The following is a 20,929-nucleotide window of genomic DNA, read 5'->3' on the forward strand; positions in this document are numbered from 1 at the left end:
TCTCCTGCTGGGGACCTCAGCAGGACCTTGCATCTCCACTCCACTTCTGGCCCCAGTTGCAGAGTCCTGTAGTGAGTTCCTCTCTTATACCCTATGGCAGGGCAAGCCTTGCTTAGGTATCCTCCTCCAGAAATTGTCCCAGGAAGGAATGTCTAATGTGTTGTGCCCTATGTCTCTACTACCATGCAGTCTACACCCATAGGAGTTACCACCATGGTGGCCATACAGGGACAACCTGGGACATGCTGGTGAGAGCAGGAGATAGAAATGCATTAGGCAGACAGGGTTAAGCATTCCCTCCAGGAGTTTATGAATGGGGTACACAGGTTGTGGCCAGTGACTCCATTGGAGCCAGAAGGTATGGGCAGGAACTCTGAGCCAGACCCTGAGTGAAGTGGTACATGATCCATGTCCTGTTTGGACAAGGGACATACAAACACCAGGTGCCCTGGTGTGACTGGACTCAAAGACCAATTTCTTTAAAATCTCTAGCCCGTGGTCTTCCAGATCACCTAACTCCCCTCTAACATTATTGTATAAACCCCTAGACAGCAGACACCCAGCAGCAACCCTCCTTGGGACCCCTCCTGCTGCAGGAGCTTTGCCTACTTTCTATTTCTTCAATAAATCCTGTTACTTTGCTCTCAACCTTCATGTCCATGGATCGCATTCTTCAAATTCATGAGACAAAGAACCCACAGATCCCTGTCTCTCACTGAGATGTTCAGCCTTCAGGCCAGCACTGGCCTGTGTCAGGCACCTGGACCAAAGACTGCTCCAGGTTGGAGTCATGCAGGGCTCAGGACAGGGCCAGAGCCTGACCTCTCCCTGCCCCTACCCAAGCCTCCTGGTCCTGAAGGCTGCAGGCAGAGCCAGGCAGTGTTGCTGGGATCTGGCCTTAACCCAAGGGAAGAGCACAGGGTCCTGGGGTGCCTCCCAGCCTCTCTCTTTACTTGTCGGCTTTGAAGGCCATCCACAGAGGCCACGGCACAGCCCCTGTCCACTTTCCCTCCTCTGGCCACGCCCCAGACCAGGTCTCTAAAGATAGCTAGACGCTGGCTGGGCCTCCAAGGAGCCCCCTTCAGGCCCTGAAATTACAGCCCTGGTGGCCCATAGGGGAGAGACGCTGTGTGATTATGTCCTCAAGGGAAGGTCAAAAAAAGCTCCTGGCGTGGAGACTGCCAGCTTTCACCAGCCACGCCTGGGCCATCGGCACTGGGAAGCTTCCAGACACTAGAGGCTCAGCTCACTTGCACCACCTCAGCCACCTCTTGGGCATGTTGGCATGAGTCTTGTCTGTAACTGCCCCCCAATCCCCACACCCAATAGGTCCTCTTGGATATCTGTTTCATGCTGCCTTGGGACTTCAGATCGTCACTCAAGGGCCACTCAGCTGGTGGCAGAGCTACCTTCTAGAGTCTGTGGGGGGTGTGGGCAGCAGGCCTGGTCACAGCCAGCAAGCTGGGAGGGAGGACCAAGCAAGGCTGTGAACTGGGATGCTCTTGGCAACATTGCTGTCTTCAATGTGTCCATGGATCTCATTCTTCAAATTCATGAGACAAAGAACCCACAGATCCCTGTCTCTCACTGAGATGTTCAGCCTTCAGGCCAGCACTGGCCTGTGTCAGGCACGTGGACCAAAGACTGCTCCAGTGACCCTGATGTACCTGTGACGTGTCCCTGGCTGGGCTTTTGTCCTAGAGGCTGAGGCATGAAGTGATCCTATGGGAGGGACTCCTTGCTGGGCTGGCTTTGTAGGGGCCCATGTTAGCACAGGGTGCTAAAAGGCAGCCCCTGGACATGGCCTTTTCTGGAATCCCTCCCTGCCCCTCAGTCCACTATATACACTCATTCCACTTGGTCACCTTCTTCAGGCTTGGCTTTGTTTGTGATTTGGCAGCATGGGGTCAGGGCTACTGCACATCGGACTTGCTCACTGTGGTTCCCACTATTTCCCAGGTTTCCCCTCTGTCTCTGGCCTTTCTCTTCACGCTGTCAGAAGAGTTGTGAAGGAGTCATGTGGAAGGTTCAAGAAGTAGGTGGGGCCAGCTGGACATACTCAGAAAGCAGGACAGAGGGAAGCTGGGAAGAGACACAGAAGGGGATTAGCAGAGGGTCCCTGAAGCTCAGACCTGAGTGATTCTTCTTTCCAGGCTCCAGAAAATTATAGGACAAGTAGCTGTATGGGCTGGAGATCTTGTGGGGAGCTCTCTCAGCAGCTGTCACATTTGCAAGGGGCTTTCCACACAAAGGGCCTGCATCTTGGGCTACTTCCCAGGCTTCCATGCCCTGTTCTCCAGGGACTCATACCAAAGCCCAATTTTTTGTTCCCAAAGGGGACCAGAAGGCTCACAGCCTTCCCTCTGGGTGCCCTGCTTCTTTCCTGGGCCTCCTCCTTCTAGCTTTGAAGTAAGGGCACAAACAGCTGCAAGCCAGCTGTGGGGCGACAGGCTGCAGCTGACGCCAGGCCCTTCTCCACACACAGGCCAAGGGGATGGCAGCTGGCTGAGATTCCCCTGCCCAGGAGAGGTAGTCTCCCCTCCTCTCAGTTCCCTTTCTCTTGGCCCTTTCTCCCCCTCAGATATGGACTTTCTGCCCTTGCCTTGTCCTCCCCTTCCAGAACCTTCCCCATACTCTTCCATGAGTGTGGGTGGGCTGGGGGAGCAGTTGCCCAACAGGGCTGGAAGAACTGACTGCTCAGAGCAGGAACCTGGGGCAGGAGGGGTAGGACAGCTTTCCCTGAGAAGCCAGAGCCAGCTACCCAGGACTGCCCTCTCCACATGTCTGAGGGGCTGGGCTCCTTTTCAGGCTGAGAAGGCTGAGCCCTTGGCTCTGAGAGTGAAAAGAAGGGGCTTCCTGGGCTGATAGGCAGGCGACTGGTACCAACAGGATGACCTGACCTTCTCTAATCCTCTGGGGAAATGTCCAGGGCTTCAGAGGGCTGTCCAGTAGTGTCCCACAGTCATACACAGGACATGCTGCAGGGTTATGGGCTCTGCCTTCCCCACCCCCCTGGCGCCCTGTCTGCCACTGGTTCCTGGGGAGCTAAGACAGCTGTGCATTTTGGCCTCCTCAGGAGCCCTGGGGGCCTCAGGAAATGCCTGCTCTTCCTTCCTGCCTTGCCCCCAATGCCTGCCCCCTCCTACTAGCCCTGGGAGGCCACAGGGCAGGAGGCTGCTTGAGGCTCCACTCCATTAGCCAGCAAGGACACACTGTTTCTTGTGCACTTCAGCTAGGATCCAGGTTGCTCCTGCATTGCAGAGAGTGGAGGCCTGAGGAGGGGTAGAGGGAGGAGGAGGGGAGAGAGGCAGGCCCAAGGACTGAGGTGCTGCCTGGCTGGTCTGGGAGTGGCCCCCAAATTAGAGGGCCAGGCCGAGTGACTCAGTGGGCCCTGGGCTGGGCATGCAGTTATAGCTTATTGCAGACTGCAAACCACAGAAACAAGAACCTTCCAGGCACAAGAACCGTATTTACAGCAGTATTGCCCCCAACACATCCCCCAAATGTGAAGACAAGCTACAAAGGTGAATATGTGTTCCCCCATCCCCAGAAATATGCCTAGCTGAGACCTGAGGGTCAGGTCTTAAAGGGAGACAGGCCGGCCACTGGTTAGCTTTCTGCTGAACTACAGGGCGTTTTCTCTCTGCTGCTCCCCACACCCTCTGTAAGGCCATGTTCCTCTTCCCTACTGTCCATGTCACCTCCAGGAAGCCATCCTGAGTCTCTGGTGCTGTATGTGGCCCTGGCAAGGCCAGAAACAAGAGTGCCCCTGTCCTTTCCTCGTGGCACACAGAGCCCAGCCCTAAGAGTCCCAGGAGGGGGTAATGGAAGCTTCTTCCAGGACTTCCACTGCTCCCTGACCACTTTCTTCAGGGCCGTTTTACCCCCACTGGGGCTCCTGGAGGCCAAGGCTCTGAGTAACTGCTCCAAGAGTCCTAGCCCCCAGAGCGGTACAGAATGAGGCCAAGTGGTGCCATATTTGATAAAGAACTTAAGTATAAGCATCTCTGGAAGTAGGTGAATCTTATATATTTGTTTATTCTTTTTAAAAAATAGCTTTATTAGCTGGGCATAGTGGCATGCTCCTATAATCCCAGGTGGATCACATTTGAAGCTAGCCTGGGCAATTTAGCCAGATCCTGTCTCAAAAAAAAAAAAAAATTTAAAGGGTACCAGGCAAATTGGTGCATGCCTATAATCCCAGCAACTTGGGAGACTGAAGCAGAAGGATCACATGTTCGAGGCCAGCTTCAGTTCAGCAACCCAGCAAGGCCCCGAGTAACTTAGAGAAACCCTGTCTCAAGATTAAAAATAAAAAGGGTTTTGGATGCAACTCAGTGGTAGAGTGTCGCTGCCTTCAATTTCCTATACCAAAAAAATCAATCAATTAATTAATTAAAGGCTGGGGATGTAGCTTGACAGTAGAACATCCTGGGTTCAATCCTCAGTACTGAAAAAAAAAAGTCCAAGTTGATATTTTTTTCTTTAATATTTATTTTTTAGTTCTCAGCGGACACAACATCTTTGTTGGTATGTGGTGCTGAGGAAGGATCGAACCCGGGCCGCACGCATGCCAGGCGAGTGCGCTACCGCTTGAGCCACATCCCCAGCCCCAAGTTGATATTTTTTTACTCAGTAATTATATATTCTCAGTTATGAAAGCATCACTACAGAAACTTCTAGAACATTTTCATCACCTTAAAAAGAAAGCCTTTAGCTGTCACCCCTATCTTTTGCCATTGTCTGCTCTTATTGAGCAGATTGTTCTTATGTGCCTTGGACCCCCCTTTGACCTTTACAGCCTGTACCCCAGTCTCTGCTGACATGTGTAGCATAAATGAGTACATATCAACAGTCAAAACGTAAAACACGGGGCTGGGGATGTAGCTCAGTGGAAGAGTGCTTGCCTCGCATACTGGAGGCCTTGGTTTCCATCCCAGCACCACAAAAATAAAAATGTAAAAGAAGCCAATCAGCAGGCAGACAAACCAACAGCCCTGGTCTGCAGGGAAAGTGATCTTCAATCTCTTCCCAGCCCAGACCCTGTTTTGCCCACTTCACTTCGTGGCCTGGCCAAAAAGCTTCTTACAGATGGCTTTCCAGTTGGGCCCTGCACTGATGCTGGCTCCAGGCAAGGTCCTCATGAAAGCATCTGCTTGGGTCTTGGGACTTTCAGACCCCACCCCATAACTGAGTGATAGCATTCAGGTGGGTGGGAACCCTCATCCCTCACCATAGTCCTCTCTACAGTGGACCCCCACCTCTTCACCTCTGTCCACTTGGAGCTTGTCCTTTCAGTCTTCTCATCTCCAGTTCTCCTTTTGCAGATTTCAGAGTTGCTTCCCGCTTTGAGTTCTCACTCTAAGACCTCACTGTGACCAGAGGAAGTGCCCCCCACAGAGTGGTTATCACATCCTAGGGGGCCTGCAGGGATTGAGCAAGAAGATGACTCTTCTCTGAATCAGCTTTCCCACTCTAGGGAGGCCGCCAGCAGGCTCCTGCCTGCTGTCACACAAAAAACTTTGCCTCTTTTTTGGCGGGGGGGGGGGGGGGGTTAACCCAGAAGCACTTTACTACTGAGCCACATCCCCGGCCTTTTTTATTTTTTATTTTGAGACAGGATCTTGCTAAATTGCTTAGGGCCTCAGTGAATTGATGAAGCTGGCCTTGAGTTTGTGATCTTTCTTCCTCAGCCTCCTGAATAGCTGGGATTACAGGCATACCCCACCATGCCTGGCCCATAGCCTCTCTTTGAGGAAGGAAAGACTGAAGTTGCGGGAGGTGTACAGAGTGCCTGGGAGTCTAGGTCAAGTTGTTCCAGAAATCCACAGGAGCTCCTTCTCTGATTCCAGAGAAACCATTTCCTTGTTGCAGCCTGGGTTGCAGGAGGTTCTGGGCAGGCTCAGGACAGAATTCCAGGGGCCACTGGTCTTGCAATCTGAGGCCATCTCCCCCCCATCCCCCTTCCATTTTTCTGTCCTCTCCCTTTCCTCTGCCTAGGGACATGCCAGCACATGCCTCAGTGTCCCTATCTGGTCAGCAGAAAGTTTGACTCTCTGAGGTATTGCCTACCCAGAGATGCCAAGGGTCCTTGTGTGAGTGTGTGTGAGTGTGTGCCCTTTCACAGTGTGCCTGAGGCGGGGGCTGGGGGGTCGAGGAGGGGGGTGCAGCTAGCCCAGCCGTCTACAAGAAAATTGCTCCCTTTGAAGCTGCCAGGGGGGCGGGAAGCCTGCGCCCTCCCTCCCTCTCCACGCCACCAGCCCCCTCCCTCCTTGCTTCCCTCCCCGCCCCCTCCCCGCCGTCCCCTCCCGTCGGCCCGCCCGCCCAGCCTTTAGCCTCCCTCCCACCGCCTCTGTCTCCCTCTCTCCACGAACTGCCCAGGAGTGAGCAGCTGCTCTCAGTCGGCTCTGCCCGACAGACGCACGGACGGCCCAACATCCCAGCCCACCAACTAGCCAGCCCGCACCTGGCTGCTTCCCCTCCCCAGGTAGGGCCCCACGCCAGCCCCACGTTGTCCCCACTATCCTGTACTGGCCTTAAGCTGCTCTCCCTGTCTCATCCCTGGCTGTGCTGTCCCCTCACCAATCTAGAGATGTCTGCTGCCTCTGCTGTCTCAGCCTATGGTCCTGCTGTCCTCCCCAGTGTCCGTGGATCCACTGCCCCCTTACTGCCCTCTCTTGCCTCCAGGGCACCCATGGATTTCCAAGGCACCCACTTCAGGATCCTGGTCCACGCCCCTTCAATGCCACCCTGTGGCCCCCTTGGTTCTTGCCCCATTTCTGCCTCTTCTCCCCACCTTCTTCCAGGCGCCTTCCTCCCACCCCTTCCCTTCCCTTGCCCCTGCTGACCTTCAGCTGCTAGGCTCCATCCATCTCTGCCTCTGGGTGGGGGTGGGGGTGGGAAAAGGGTGCTTCCCCTGGCTGCCGCCTGCCTGGAGCATCTCTGAGGCCTGGCTGGGTGCTGACACCCTGGATCAACCAACAGCTCCATCCCTTTGCTGCAAGTCCCAGGCACACTCTCTGGAGCTTTGCTTCTGGCCTGGAGGGAAAGGACCTCAGACACCCACCAGCTCAAAACCGGAACTCCCCACTGCTGGAACTAATCCTTGGTGTGGGTCTAGGAGACTCAGTTTCCCAGGTACAGCCCAGTCACCTTGCCCAGGTAGTCCTAGCACAGCACAGGCTGGTGCTCTGCCTCTACTTCCTCTTAGGCAAGGTGTGGGTCCATGGAGCCACAGCTATTGTGGCCCTGAATGGGATACCTGGGTGCCTCAGAGAGTCAGAGGCACAGAGACAGAGAGTCCTGTCTGTGCCCAGAACTCTCTTGGATTGGGACACAAAGTGGGTAGAAGACGGGGAGGAGAGAGAATTTGGCAACTGTGTCATGTTCCCTGGGGAAGACCTGGCTTGGGTTCCCAGAGGGGCCTTCCAACGAACTCAGGAGAGAGAGCAAGAGAGAACAGAGTCATCTGGGTGTCCACCAAATTCTCTGGAAGGTTTGGAAATGAGAGCACCCCTACCCACTGCTCCATGGGTGGGGCTTGTGCCGTGGACTCGAAGCAGGAGGCCCAGGGCCCTGCAGGGCAGGGGTGCAGGTGGGGAGGAAAGGGCAGATCTTGCTCAAGCCAGGGACATTGCTCTCCATCAGTCTTCAAGGGCAGGTCCACTCTCCTGGCCACACAGGAAGCTCAAGTTCTGACCTTAGGAAGCTCCTGCTGCTGTGCCTTTCCTTTCCCTGGCCTGCCAGCTCTCTGCTCCAGAGTGATGTTTGGACTGAGACAAGCTGGGGATGCTCCATAGGTGCTGGGAAGGGACCTGTATCCAGAGGTGCATGTGAGCACCTCCTGGTGACATGGAACTGCCTGTGCCACCCGCACCCTGGGAGAGTTGGTGGGCAAGACAGAGGTGACTTCATGTGGAACATGCCCATGTAAGGCTGCTGTGGGTCACTGTGGGTGAGCCTTTGAGGGCAGGCCTGTGTGGGAGTATTGACAGGAAAACAGAGATGCCTCCAAGCCACTAGGGCTGGGCAGCAGTGGTTGGCTTGGCCAGGGAGCAGAGGGGGCGCCTGTGGCCAGTTGGGCATGGTAGCATGGCCTCCCTGGGCAACCTGCACACAGGCAAGACCTGTCCCTGGAGCACACTGCTTTGGCACACTGCATGAGGCTGGGGCCAGCCTCCACTTGTGTAGATATGGAGTCTGTGCCGGACCCACAGAGGAAGGATGCCAGTCTCCAGCCATTATGCAGGATGCCTTGCAAGCATTGGCCCAAACTCCTCCCCAGCCCTTCCAGTCCTAGGATATTGGATTGAGAACAGGGAAGGACAGGAGAAAAAGGGATATTTTCAAGGCAAGAAAGGGTTTCTTTTAGCAACATTCCATAGTCAAACAAGACCATGGAGTATCCCTTCCAGAGACAGCATCAAGTCCCCAGAGGAGGATTTTTAATGAGGCCACGCTTGAGAGTTTGCATCTGGAGGCTTCCCAGAGGATTTCTAATTCCTTGGCATTCTGCAGGGTGGGGAACAGGGACAGAACTGCACTCTAGTCTCCCTGCTTCCTACCACCACAGTCCTTCTCACACCCTGGAAAGACAGTGCAGTGCAGACAAGTCTATCCCAGGAGTCACTTGTCCTTAGTCTTATGGGTCTTCCCAGCATGACCTCCTCTCCAACAGAGCCTCAGCCTCAGCCTCAGGGGTCTCTGATGATGCACTTGCTGGAGCCCCTTAACTTGCTTGCTCACCCCCTGACAGCCTTAATTGTTAGAAAGGTCTTCCCAAACCCATCATGACCCCTCCCACTCCTCCTCGTTAGTCACCCCAGGGCCAAAGAGTTTGGTCCCTGCCCCAACTAACCCATCCATCTTCTAGGCTGGCCATTGTATCCCCAAACTCCTGGAAATAAGCCTTCTCTGTGCACCCTGAGACCATGGTGGAAGGAGGACCTACCAACACGAGGATTCATTCACACTGAGGGGCTGAGGGTGGTAGTGGTTCTCTTTGGGCACCCAGTCATGGGCTATGGGGTAGGTGGGCCAACCTGAGGTTCTGCAGGCTCTGGTTCTGCCCTTCCTGTGCAGTTGAGAGCTGAGGCTTTTCTGTTTTGTCCCCCACCCCTCTGCCTCCAGAGACCTCCTGTCCCCTTATGCCCCACAGTGGGCTGGGGGACGCCAGGGGCCACACCACCCTTGACCACCCACAGTACCCTTTCTGCAAATCTCACAGGGACAGTGGGGGTGATGAGTAGAGGGGGGCAGGAGTGGCTCAGACCTGCTCCATGTTCAGGCCCTCCTCCAGCCTTCCAGAAAGAATGAGCTTCCCAGCCTTCTCTGGGGAAGGCCTGGGGCTTGCTGGACCACCTCTTCTGGGATGGGAGTTGTGCTTTGTCCTCCCCTTTCCTTTCAGGCCAACAAGTCCCTTCCCCCACTTGGAGTGTATAGCCAAGGCCTCCAGGGCCTCCTTGGATACCTCTGGGATGCCAGGTGACACCCACCTTCTTATTGCTCTGGGTTGGGGCAGACCCTGGGGTGGCCATGGAGCAGGGAGCCTTCTCCCCTGAGCCCACCAGCTTCGGTGTTTCCAGATACTACAGAACACAACCCTCTGACTCCCCCTGCTCAGCTGCAGTTGCAGCCTGAGGGGCAGGAGGCTCTCTGCTTCTGGCCAGGTCCACACCACATCGCAGACATTCCCAGCCCAGGGAACACACCGCCCTTCCCTCTATGTGGTGGCTTATCTCTCAGATTTAAAGTCTTGGATCTCTTCCCAGCTTCCTTACATTGACCTCTTCAGGTACACTACATCCTGACTCCCAACTCAGCAGACACCCAGCCTAGGCTGAGCAGGAGGACAATGAGCAGGGGCTTGAAGACATCCTGTGATGCCCCAAGTTCCCAGATTCTGAGTGGGGTGACTCTTGAACTTGCCTCTGCTTCCCCCCCCCCCCCGCAAGCTGCAGGCATACGATACCTTGTCTGGTCTCCAGAGGGTCAGCTGGCCAAGGCTGAGGCCTGGGTAACCACAGGTTTGGGATTTTGTGAACAGTTCCACACAAAAGAGGGGTGGAGGGAAAATTCAGGCTGGGGCTGGCAGCCCTGTCCCTGGGGCCACTTTTATCCTCTCAAAGTCTGAATCCCTGGAAATCTGCCATGACTGTGTTCCCATGGGCTTGAGGGGATGCTGAGCCGCAAGGAGGCATTTGTATGCAGGACCCCAGCAGCCCTGGGGGCCTGAAGATGGGCAGGATCCTGGCCTCCCTGGCTGGCTGAAGAGCATTGGGTCTTACATCATCCAGAGTCCTTAGCAGATAGAAGGGGACCCAAATGCAAGGGAGGGGCTGCAGAAAATCCCAGGCCCAGAAAGAGAAGGGGTTCCCTGACTCCAGACCCAGGTGCCTGGCTGCTGTCCTTTTGCAGAAGTGCATCCCCGCAACATGGGCAGGAAGACACAGATAGACAGAGGAGTCCTGGATCTATTTCCTCATTGTGTGGCCTTGGCCAAGAGGTTTTTGGTTTTGTTGTTGTTGTTTTTTTTTTTGTTTTTGTTTTTTGTTTTTGTTTTTGCTTTTTGTTTTTTTGATACAGGGTGCTAAACTCAGGGGCACTTTACTACTGAGCTACATTTCCAGCCCTTCTGTTTTTAATTTTGAGACAGGGTCTTTCTAAGTTGCCCAGGCTGACCTCAAACTTGCCATCCTCCTGCCTCAGCCTCCAGAGACAATGGGATTATAGGCATGCACCACAGCACTGGGCTAGGCAAGACTTATGATCAATAGGGGAGAGCAGTGGCTAGGTAAAGAAGTCACTTGCATCCCTACCCCACTGCTCAAGATTCTAACACATGATAAATAAGAGTCCAAATTTCTTCAGTGAGTGAAAGATGGGATGGCATGTGGCTCCGGTACAGAGGGACCATAAAACTAAGGACCCCCCAGCTGACCAGGGTCATCTGCTACTGAGTCCTTTCCAGAGGTTTCTTGGCAGGGTACAGAAGGAGATAGAAAGTTAGCCTCTGTCACCTACATCGAGGTAGAGTCTGTCCATCAAATCTGCCCAAGTACAGGACCCAGGTCTGTCCAGTCACTGCAACAGTGCCAGGGCCACATCAATAAAGAGCTGCCCCACAGCTATGCTTGGGCATCTGCTCCCCTTGCAGTATAAAGGGCATGCTGGGGCAATAGCTGTGGGTTCAGGGTGGAGCCAGGTGCAGATGACATGGAGTTCAGAGTCCCCCCTCTGGTCCCAGCATCCACATATGCACACCACATGGCCTTTTGACAGATGCGTGGGCAGCATACATCCCTTCTGTCTGGTTGACACTTAGCATAGGCTTGATTTGGCTGGTGCAGGGGTTGGGTGTGCTGGGACCAGGGAGTAGGCCAGGTGTCAGCTGGCTGGTCAAAGCTGGACCCAGATGACTTCAATGACCAGAGGGGAAGGAGGAGAGGTGCCCAATGTCACCTGTCTCCCTCTCACCTCTTTCCAACCATGTAGTTCTAGGGGTCCAGCAGGGCTGTGTGAAAGGCAGAGTTCAGGTCGGGTTGCTCAGTGGAGCCAGATGCCCCTGGCTGAGGCCACAGAGACTCCATCGGACGTCTGCTCCTTGGCAGTTGCCAGCCACACATCTGCAGGCGAGCTCCCAGCACCCGCCAGACCTCAAGCCCTGCTCCCGCCGCCCTTGGCCTGGTCTGAATGCCTGGCACAGCCCCTCCATGTTCTCAGAGGCTGCCAGCGCATCTTGTTTGGCTGTGACCTGGAGCAATCCTGCATGGAGGACTGCACTGGCTTTCAGAGGGGCAGACAAGGAGGGCCCTATTGTGGTGGCGTTGCAGGCTCCAGGAAGCCCAGCCCCTTCCCTCTCTCACACCTGCGGTCGTCCAGTCAGGGCTCACCACCATGAGCACTTCTTTCCTTTGCTCTGAGGAGGTGGTGTCCAGCAAACTCAGAGCATACTTTGATGGGGCTTAAGGACACACCCAGGGAGGCTGATGAAAGGAAACCACCAGTGGGGAGGTGGGGATGGGAGGAACTTGCTGGGGGTCTCAGTTCTGCCATGGGAGGCTGTAGCTTCCTGGGCTATAGCCTGCCTGTCTCCTCGATGTGAATATGTAGGGAGAAGGGAGGCAGCCAAACACATCTACAGCACCCATCACCACCATGGCCAGACCCAGGATTTCTCCCTAGGCTCTCTGCATGGCCCACTTGTGAGTCAGCCAGGCCCAGACCCCCACCTATAGCTGAGGGGCAGGGGCAGGGCTGCTTCTGGGCCGAAGGTTCAGCACCTGGAATCACCACAGCCAGGCTCCAAGCCTCAGGCTGAGTGAGCTGAGTGACTTGGGAGAAATCAGTTCCTCTCTCTAGGCCTCAGTTTTCTCATCCATAAAACGGGGATACTAATTGTGCCTGCACACTCTGGGGTCCTCTGACTGTGTGAGGGTCCTTTGCCATCTCCTAGAGACTCAAGGTCTGGCTTGCCTCCTTCCCTGTAGAGTTCTGGGCCCTGAATCTGGTGCCAGTTCTCTGAGGGGAAATGAGGGCTGTACTGGGAAGGCTGCCCGGCCCCCACATCTTTAGCCAGAAGCCAAGGAAAACCAGCCAAATGTTGTCTTGCTTCTCTTATAGGGCCTTGATGTGCAGGCCTCCAAGCCCTTTGCTCACCCCTTGGGGTAGCCCTGAGCTAGAACTGAGGGGCAGAGGGCTGGGCTCTTCCCTGTACCCCTTTCTCAGCCCCTTGGGGACCCCCAGACTTACTATGACATCAAGCTCTGAATTGGTGAATTTCATCTAGGGCCTCTAACCCCACAAAACTGGTCCCATGAGCCCACCTGTGCCCCCAATGGCCAGACTTTCCCAGTGCCTATCTGTCCTCTACCTTGGTGGGGACTCTCCACCTTTCCCAAACTGCCTGTGAGGCAGACTTAGACCCTGAGTATCTGGAAGGAGTCTCAAAAGAGACCTTTTCCCTGGGGTCAGGGGGTGGGGGTCCAGGCTGGCCACAGGTTGGTCATCTGCTACTCTCCCACCTCTGCTTCAGCAGGGCTAGACCATCCTACTCCCACCTGCCCAGGTGGACTGGGTCCCAGAGCTTCCCAGGGCTCTGCTGGGCATTCCAGCCCTGACTCATCCCCCTGTGAGGTAGCAGTTTGGCAGGGGCAGTGAGGAGGGGCTGGGGCAGCTCCTCCTTCTTTCCCATTCCATCTTGTTCTCCTGCCTTCAGCCTCCCCTTCCTGTTCTCTCCCACTGCTCCTGCTTTTCCTCCCAGCCCTTGGAGTCCAGCAGCACCTGGGCAAGGACTCTGCCCGTGGCAGCAGGCACAGGAGGCCTTGCCCAGCCCTGCCCTGCCCTGCCTTGCAGGCTGCAAACTGAGGGAAAGAAGGGGAGCACTACTTAGGTAGGCGAGCTCGGATCTTTCTATCTACTCTGGGGCTAAGACCTTTGGGAGAGGGGGCCATCTCTGGGGGCCTCTGGGCAGCCTGGGGCAGGCAGGCCCTGGGGTGAGAATGTGGCTTGAAGGAGCAAGGGAGGCTGGTCACTCCTTTAGCAGGGCACTTCCTTCGACCCCAGGGATAAGCACCAAGTCCAACTCTCCATGTGAGAGAAAAACTGGGCTAGACCTTGGGCTCTTCCCCCATTGTGTGACCTGCCAGGCTCAGGAGGGCTGCACCACTCCCAGCAGCAGCTGCAGCTCTGATCTCCCTGAAGTCCCTTCTGTCCACAGGTATGGATCCAGGCCAGGGCCAAGTCATGCGAGCCCTCAGGGAGATACATGCCTGTGCCTGTGGAATGTTCGAGGAACACTGTAGGGCCAACAGGACAGACCTCCATCCCACCTTTCTCCTGGCATAGGTGCAGCAGGAGGTGCAGTGCTGGCACCCAGCGAACCAGGCCAGGAGGGCCCCACGCCCCTGGCCTACTGGTGGCATTGACTCCAAAGGAGCAGCCCCCAGCCATGGGGCCTATCTGGGAAAGCTGCTCCCCAAGAGCCTCATACCTTTGCAACTAGCATCTAGACTCAGGATTACCTAGCCCTGTGTAAGCCCCAAACAGTGCTTCTCCCTGCTGGATTGGGCCCCAAGTGAGGGCCTCCTTGGACTGGAACTGATTCAAGTTGGCAGGCGGGTCCTGGTGCTCAGTTGTGCTCCCTGTCCACAGATGCACCCACCAATCCTAGAAACCCAAGCCTGGAAGACAATCAGGGCTGACATATTTATTCCCATTTAACAGATAGGGAGAATGAGGCTGAGACTCAACCTGGGCCTTTGCCAAGGAGTCATGGCAAGTGGGGTTGTAGGAGAGGTGGGGGCTCTGGTCTTTTCCTCTGGGGTGTGTTCCAACAGGTACATGGGGGGCAGTGTCTGATGAAAGAGGAAGAGGCAGGTAGATATGGGTCCAGAGACATGCTCAGGCAGGGTAGCTTCTCCTCCACCTCCACCCCATTGCCTAAGCCTGGGGGGTCTCCAGACAAGCCTGACCCTGCCTGCTACCTTGGCAGCAGCCTACTCCTGTCAGGGGCCTCTCCAGGATGCCAGGGCCATGGACACAAAGGAAGGGCAGGGACAGATCTGGGAGCCACAAGCTCTGTGGGACAAAGTCCTGGGGAGCAAAGGGAAGGGAAGGCAATGTGCTTTCTGCCTCACTCCTGCCACCTCCACTTAGCGCTGCCCAAGCTTCAGAAGACACCGTTTCTTTCTCCAGCTTGTTTCCCATCTCTTGACCTCTGGATCTTGTCAGAGAAATGTGGGCATGGTGAAGGGGGGCTCAGGCACAGAAGGAAATGACTCACGGTCAACTAATTTAACTAACTGCGTCCAAACTGCTGAGCCCCAAACTCCCTAAAGGAATTGGCCCTGGCAGCCTGCAAGGCCAATGGCTAGATTTCCCTCTGCTTCCTCCACTTGACCTTATTCACCGCCCCTCACCACCCAAGGCAGGTTCTGGCTGACTTAGTGGATGGGTGGGAGCCATAGATCCACTGATGGGAAGGCATTTCATCTTCCAGTGAAACCAAGTCCTGCCTGGAAGGGAGGGCAAAGAGTTGCCCTTCTGGCCAGTGTGTACCCCCATCTGTTGCCATGTGCCTGCTGTCCGCACCCCCTCAGTCTGCTATCCCCTCCTCAGGTCTGGTTGTCTGGTGAGGGATGGGGGACACGGTGCCAACACATACACACATGACGCCAGCCACTGGTGCTGGGAAGACAGGCAGGAAAGGACTCAGAGAGTGGTCCTGGTGCTGATACATGGCCCTTCCCTGCCCTTGGATCACAGGCACACCCACCATGCGGCCCCTGTGGCTCCTCATGGCTCTGCTGGCCCTGAGCCAGGCCCTACCCTTTGAGCAGAAAGGCTTCTGGGACTTCACCCTGGACGACGGGATGCTCATGATGAATGATGAGGAGGCTTCAGGCGCTGACACCACCTCAGGCGCCCCGGACCTGGACTCCCTTCCACCCACCTTCAGTGCCATCTGTCCTTTTGGCTGCCACTGCCACCTGCGGGTTGTTCAGTGCTCTGACCTGGGTCAGTCCCTGGGCAGTTGGGGTGGGGAGTGCAGAAGGCCCAGGCCCAGCCTGAGAGCCCCTACTAAAGGAGATGCACATGCATCCTGTGGGACTGGTGGGGATGGGAGACCCTGGGGGATCATGATATGAGTGCATAAGGAGCAAGCAGAGATTCTGCAAGCTCTGTAGCCTGCACCCAGAGCCTGTGTTTGTGCCAGTATCCCTGTGTGTGTGTGTGTGTGTCCCCTTGATGTCCCCACCCTTCCACACCAGCCATGCTAGAGAGTTGGGTGGCTCTATGCTCACATTGTTGATGGTGCTGGCTCCAGGTCTGAAGACAGTGCCCAAGGAGATCTCACCTGACACCACACTGCTGGACCTGCAGAACAATGACATCTCTGAACTCCGCAAGGATGACTTCAAAGGCCTCCAGCACCTCTATGTAAGCCCCATCTTTCTGTGGAATGGGAGGGGTCATGAGCTGTGTAGCTTGAGGGTATGTGTCAGATGGATGCATATTTGTGGGGATGTGACAGGGTCCTGGGGATGCATGGAATCCTGAGAGAAGTCAAGCCAGCCATGATGGGAGCTCCCAAGGTCATGGGTCATGGGTTGTGGGTCATTTGTGTGTGTGTACAGGACAGGATCACTCAACTCAGTTCCCTTTTTGTCTAACAATTTTCATTTTATTTGTTCCTCCAAGCAACAAATAAAGAACAGATTTAATGGTAGCCAGTGTGATAATGGGGAAACTGATGTGCAGAGAAATAATGACTGTGCTGGGCATTAGTTGTGCCTGGGATTGGAACTGGGCCTCCGTGTTGGCTCTCACCCTGCACTCTGCCCATGACTACAGACAGAGCTCCTTGAGACCAAGCCGGTTAAGACACCTCTCAAGTGTCATAGCAGCAAACTCGGGAGAAGAAGAGGAGGGTAGTTGGGGTAGGAAGCTGGGGCATTCACTTCCATCACCTGCCCTGCCTCAGGCCCTTGTCCTCGTGAACAACAAGATCTCCAAGATCCACGAAAAGGCCTTCAGCCCCCTGCGGAAGCTGCAGAAGCTCTACATATCCAAGAACCACCTGGTGGAGATCCCTCCCAACCTGCCCAGCTCCCTGGTGGAGCTCCGCATCCACGACAATCGCATCCGCAAAGTGCCCAAGGGTGTTTTCAGTGGGCTCCGGAACATGAACTGCATTGGTGAGTTCAGCCCTGGCCTGTGACAGACCCAAACCTGTTAGCACTGATAGCAGACATAAAGGAGTCAGAGGAAGGAGCCCTCTTCCAGCCAGAGTAGCTGGGTCCTGTACTGTCCAGTGCAGCCAAGTAGGGGGCCAGCAGACCTCACAGAAGCTCCAGATATTTGTCTCAGAGCATGGTGAAGGAAGACTGGGGGTGGCTTTAAAGGCTCAGCTCAAGAATCTTGAAACAGTTTAAAGTCCAATGTATTTCTTGGTGAATCACCAATTTGGGCAATCACTGTGGCTAAAGAGAATATGGAGGGCCACTGGGCTGGCAGAGGAGAATTGAGAAGGGGTTGGGCATGGAGGGGCTGGGGAGCATCTCAGGAGTCCTGTCTTCATCTCTGGGTCTCCTCCCTTTCTGCTTGTTTCCGTGCTTCCAGAGGGCAAGGCCAGGGCCAGGGCTCTTTTGGCTAATGGTATTGAACAGCTAGGAGTTTGCAATTAGCCAGATAAATTCATGGAACTCTTTCAGGAGGGGGTAGGGAAACTGGCAACTCGCAGGTCCATCATGCAAGACTGACCTCAGAAGCCCCAGTGGTGCCAAGCATCACTAGCTGGCTCCAAGGCTGAGAGGGCCTCTCTCCTAGAAATGGGTGGGAACCCCCTGGAGAACAGTGGCTTTGAACCTGGAGCTTTTGATGGGCTGAAGCTCAACTACCTGCGCATCTCAGAGGCCAAGCTGACCGGCATCCCCAAAGGTAGGAAGGTGACGACCCTTCCTTTGCATCCTGCTTCACCTTCAAGAACACAAATGGGGTGGGGGGATGGGACTGAACCTGTACAGTCTGCTTGAGGTAGGACTTCTCAGTACCCTCCCCTCACCTGAGGCAGAAATAAGGCCTTTGCCCCCCACCCCACGCCTATGCACATGCATACACCCAGCATTGGTGTACATCTTCAAGCACCCTCTTTTCTGGGCAGATCTCCCTGAGACCCTGAATGAACTGCATCTGGACCACAACAAAATCCAGGCTATTGAGCTGGAGGACCTGCTCCGCTACTCCAAGCTGTACAGGTGGGACTGGGCATGAGGCAGCATCAGAGAACCCCCAGCACCCTGTTCCATAGTCCTTATCCACTCCAGCTTCTGAATACCTCTCATTTGCCCATCTGCAGGCTGGGCCTGGGCCACAATCAGATCCGGATGATCGAGAATGGGAGCCTGAGTTTTCTGCCCACCCTGCGGGAGCTGCACTTGGACAACAATAAGCTGTCCAGGGTGCCTGCGGGCCTCCCAGACCTCAAGCTCCTCCAGGTGAGAGTTGGGTTTAGGAAGCCCCTGGGCATCAGCTTCTCTAAGACTTGGGTTGGAGTAGTGTCCCATGTCTCCAGGGCTGTCTTTAGGCTCCCTGCCTCCTTTTGGGGGGATCCAGGGTACAGAGCAGGACAGGACCTGGACATGCACCTGGCCAGTCATTTCTGCTCTTTGGGTCCCATCTCCTCATTTGGGAGGGAGAAGTCCCCATTCTCCCTCCCTTGGCACCAAACCCCCTGTTTGTACTGAGACTATGCCACCCTCCATCTGTAGGACCTCTGTCCCTATCTTGGCTTCCAGTCATATGGGATAACCTGGTCTTACCCAGCCCTGCTCTGGGTTTAAAGCTCTTCCTCAGCCCCATTCAAAATGGTAGGAGCATTACCATCCCATGCAATGCAGCCCATGCTGGGCTGACTGTGCCCTCTAGTGGCCGGAGACCTCTGCCACCACTGGGCTCCTCAGTCAACCTTCTGGCCTTCCTTGTTCAGCTCTGCTCCTCCCTAAGAAAGCAGCTTCAGGGATGGGCTAGGGGAGGCTTCTGCCAGAGGGCAAATGCTGCTAAGGCCTGGAGGAAGGGAAGGGGCACCCTGAGGCTCTTTCTCCTCTCACACCCCCTGGGAATCTGGAGTGAGTGGGTGCTTTTCTGGGGACAGGTCTGGAGCCCGGGGAATCCAAAAAGAGAACCATTCCACCTTTCTCATACACACACACACACACACACACACACACGCGTATATATTTTCACACATATATGTGTATATATACATATATATATTTATAGATGGACACAATACCTTTATTTTATTTATTTATTTTTATGTGGTGCTGAGGATCAAATCCAATGCCTCACATGTGCTAGGCAAGCACTTCACCACTAAGCCCCAACCCCAGCTCTAGCACCACCTTTCTTGCATGCACATCATATCAGGATCAATTTTTGATTCTTACTGCCCTGCTCCACCCAACACAGCCCCCCATGACCCCTCTGGCCCAGCCCTCAGCCCCACCCCCACCTATCCCCCATCTCCCACTCACCACACATGAGCCCCTCATGATGGTCACACATCAGTGCCTAATCCTGACCAACACCCACCCAACATATCCAAGCCTCAGTTTCCTTCTCCTATCCATGGGGAGAATCCCAAACTGGCCCTGAAAGGGTGGTGCAGACATACTACAATGAGATGATACCTGGGAAGCAGCTGGTGGGACTCAGCATGGAGGCAGGGCCCAGCCCCTTCTGTGTCTGCCCTCCATTTGGCCTTTGACCCACAGCACCTACCCAAGTCGAGCAGACTGTGGAGGGTGGCCTGGGACTACTGGGCCCTGACAGCACACCTCTACCTCCTGTCTGTACCCCCAGGTGGTCTATCTGCATTCCAACAACATTACAAAGGTGGGCGTCAATGACTTCTGCCCGGTGGGCTTCGGGGTCAAGCGGGCCTACTACAATGGCATCAGCCTCTTCAACAATCCTGTGCCGTATTGGGAGGTGCAGCCAGCTACCTTCCGCTGCGTCACCGACCGCCTGGCCATCCAGTTTGGCAACTACAAAAAGTAGAGGCAGTGGCAGCCACCATGGTGGCCTTGGTTGGGGTCTTTGGGGAAAGCAGCCAGATGTCCCAGAAGGGAAGGCAAAGCAAAGAAGCGAAGCCTCACATTTGGTCTCCAACCCTGACTCACTACCCCATCACAGCCTCTTCCTGGCTCCCAAGCATGCAGGTGGACATAAGGCCTGGCCCCCATCACCTGTCATTCAGCTCCCGAGCTGCCCTGCTCACCCACCATGGCCACTCAGAGGCACCCCTATAAAGCTTTCTTGTTCACCTTAAAACCCAATGATTGGAGGCTCCAGCCCTAGGAAAACAATCCACGGATCTGTGGGGCAGGAGAGGTTAGCAGGGATGGAGACAATGGACTCTGCCACGGCCACCACCCTGTCCAGGCTTACATCCTCCTCCTCCTCCTCCTCCCCATCTACTTCCAGCCTTCCACCTCTCCTGGGCTCATCTATTGCACTTGGCCTCTGGTGCCCTCACTTCAGCAAGTTCACGGCCTATCCATCCCAATTCCTTGCTCTATTGGTCCCTGGACTAGTCCTCCCTCTCTCTCTCTCTCTCTCTCTCTCTCTCTCTCTCTCTCTCTCTCTCTCACACACACACACACACACACACACACACCCTGACTCTTCCCTGGGCTGTCTCTTCTTTCCATTTCAGGCCCTGCCCAGCCTCTGCCTAGGATGGCTGCCTCTTTCACTGTCCTACTGAGGTCTTGCCCCCAGATTGGAGGAGGCTGGAAGGTCAAAACCAGGAAGGTGGCCATGCTCCACTCTCAAGAGCCACCAGAGTCCTGAGCGCCAGTTTTCATTGGCTCCCACCTCCCCGCAAGATAGTTGGGTCTCCTTCCCTCACCTCCTGGTCCCTGCCGCGGTGGGCTGTGAGCAGTCACACCCAGCTCAAGGAGGGCTGCTTTTGAGGTTGGTTGTCTTTCAATTAAAGAAACACTGTGCAATGGGGCTCTGTGTGCCACTGCTCTTGGGGCAACACTGGGGACCAAGCAGAGAGTAGAGACATGAGGGACTACCTCTGCCATCTCCCAGGCTCTGCCTCTCAGTGTCCAGTCTGAGCTTCCTCAGAAGAGGGTCCTCATCACCCTTGGGTCCAAGGCTGGAAACATAGGCCTCAGGCGATCAGGCAGAAGGCCCAGAGGCAGCCACTTCCCCTCCCTTCTCTCTGTCCTTAGGCCAGGCCTGCCCTCCGGAATGGAGCATTTGTCAAGCACGTGATGTCTGGGTGGCACCAGGATGAACCTTCTCCCACCAGTAGGGGAGTCTGGATATTCAAGAAGGACTGCCCATCTGTTTCAAAGAGTTGGGAGATCAGAATATGCTGGAACTTAACTGTTGTCAGGGCTGTGCTCATGCTTGG

The 20,929-nt window shown here is 55.2% G+C and overlaps 1 protein-coding gene across 3 annotated transcripts; it reads left to right on the forward strand.

The window, feature by feature from the left end:
• The first annotated feature begins 6,350 nt into the window (after window positions 1-6,350).
• On the forward strand, window positions 6,351-20,517 carry BGN (biglycan). 3 transcript variants are annotated; one of them, XM_081276549.1, is made up of 9 exons: window positions 6,362-6,487; window positions 6,985-7,137; window positions 15,265-15,516; window positions 15,827-15,939; window positions 16,484-16,697; window positions 17,329-17,439; window positions 17,663-17,756; window positions 17,858-17,996; window positions 19,363-20,517. In XM_081276549.1, exons 3-9 carry the CDS (start codon window positions 15,276-15,278, stop codon window positions 19,558-19,560), a joined length of 1,110 nt encoding a protein of 369 aa, XP_081132675.1. In that variant the 5' UTR covers window positions 6,362-6,487; window positions 6,985-7,137; window positions 15,265-15,275; the 3' UTR covers window positions 19,561-20,517. The 3 variants fall into 3 exon arrangements, with proteins under 3 accessions (XP_081132674.1, XP_081132675.1, XP_081132676.1); XM_081276550.1 differs by having other exon boundaries at window positions 6,398-6,487; window positions 7,005-7,137; XM_081276548.1 differs by lacking the exon at window positions 6,985-7,137 and having other exon boundaries at window positions 6,351-6,487.
• Window positions 20,518-20,929: the final 412 nt, after the last annotated feature.

Source organism: Spermophilus citellus, assembly GCF_964194105.1.
Source record: "Spermophilus citellus genome assembly, chromosome: X".
Lineage (NCBI taxonomy): Eukaryota > Metazoa > Chordata > Mammalia > Rodentia > Sciuridae > Spermophilus > Spermophilus citellus.

Excerpts from the sequence above, each read along its gene's own strand:
- BGN (XM_081276548.1), top strand. The coding sequence starts at position 15,276 with ATGCGGCCCCTGTGGCTCCTCATGGCTCTGCTGGCCCTGAGCCAGGCC. Across the intron at positions 15,940-16,483 it reads AAGGCCTCCAGCACCTCTAT|GCCCTTGTCCTCGTGAACAA; the intron begins GTAAGCCCCATC and ends GCCCTGCCTCAG. Across the intron at positions 17,757-17,857 it reads CGCTACTCCAAGCTGTACAG|GCTGGGCCTGGGCCACAATC; the intron begins GTGGGACTGGGC and ends GCCCATCTGCAG.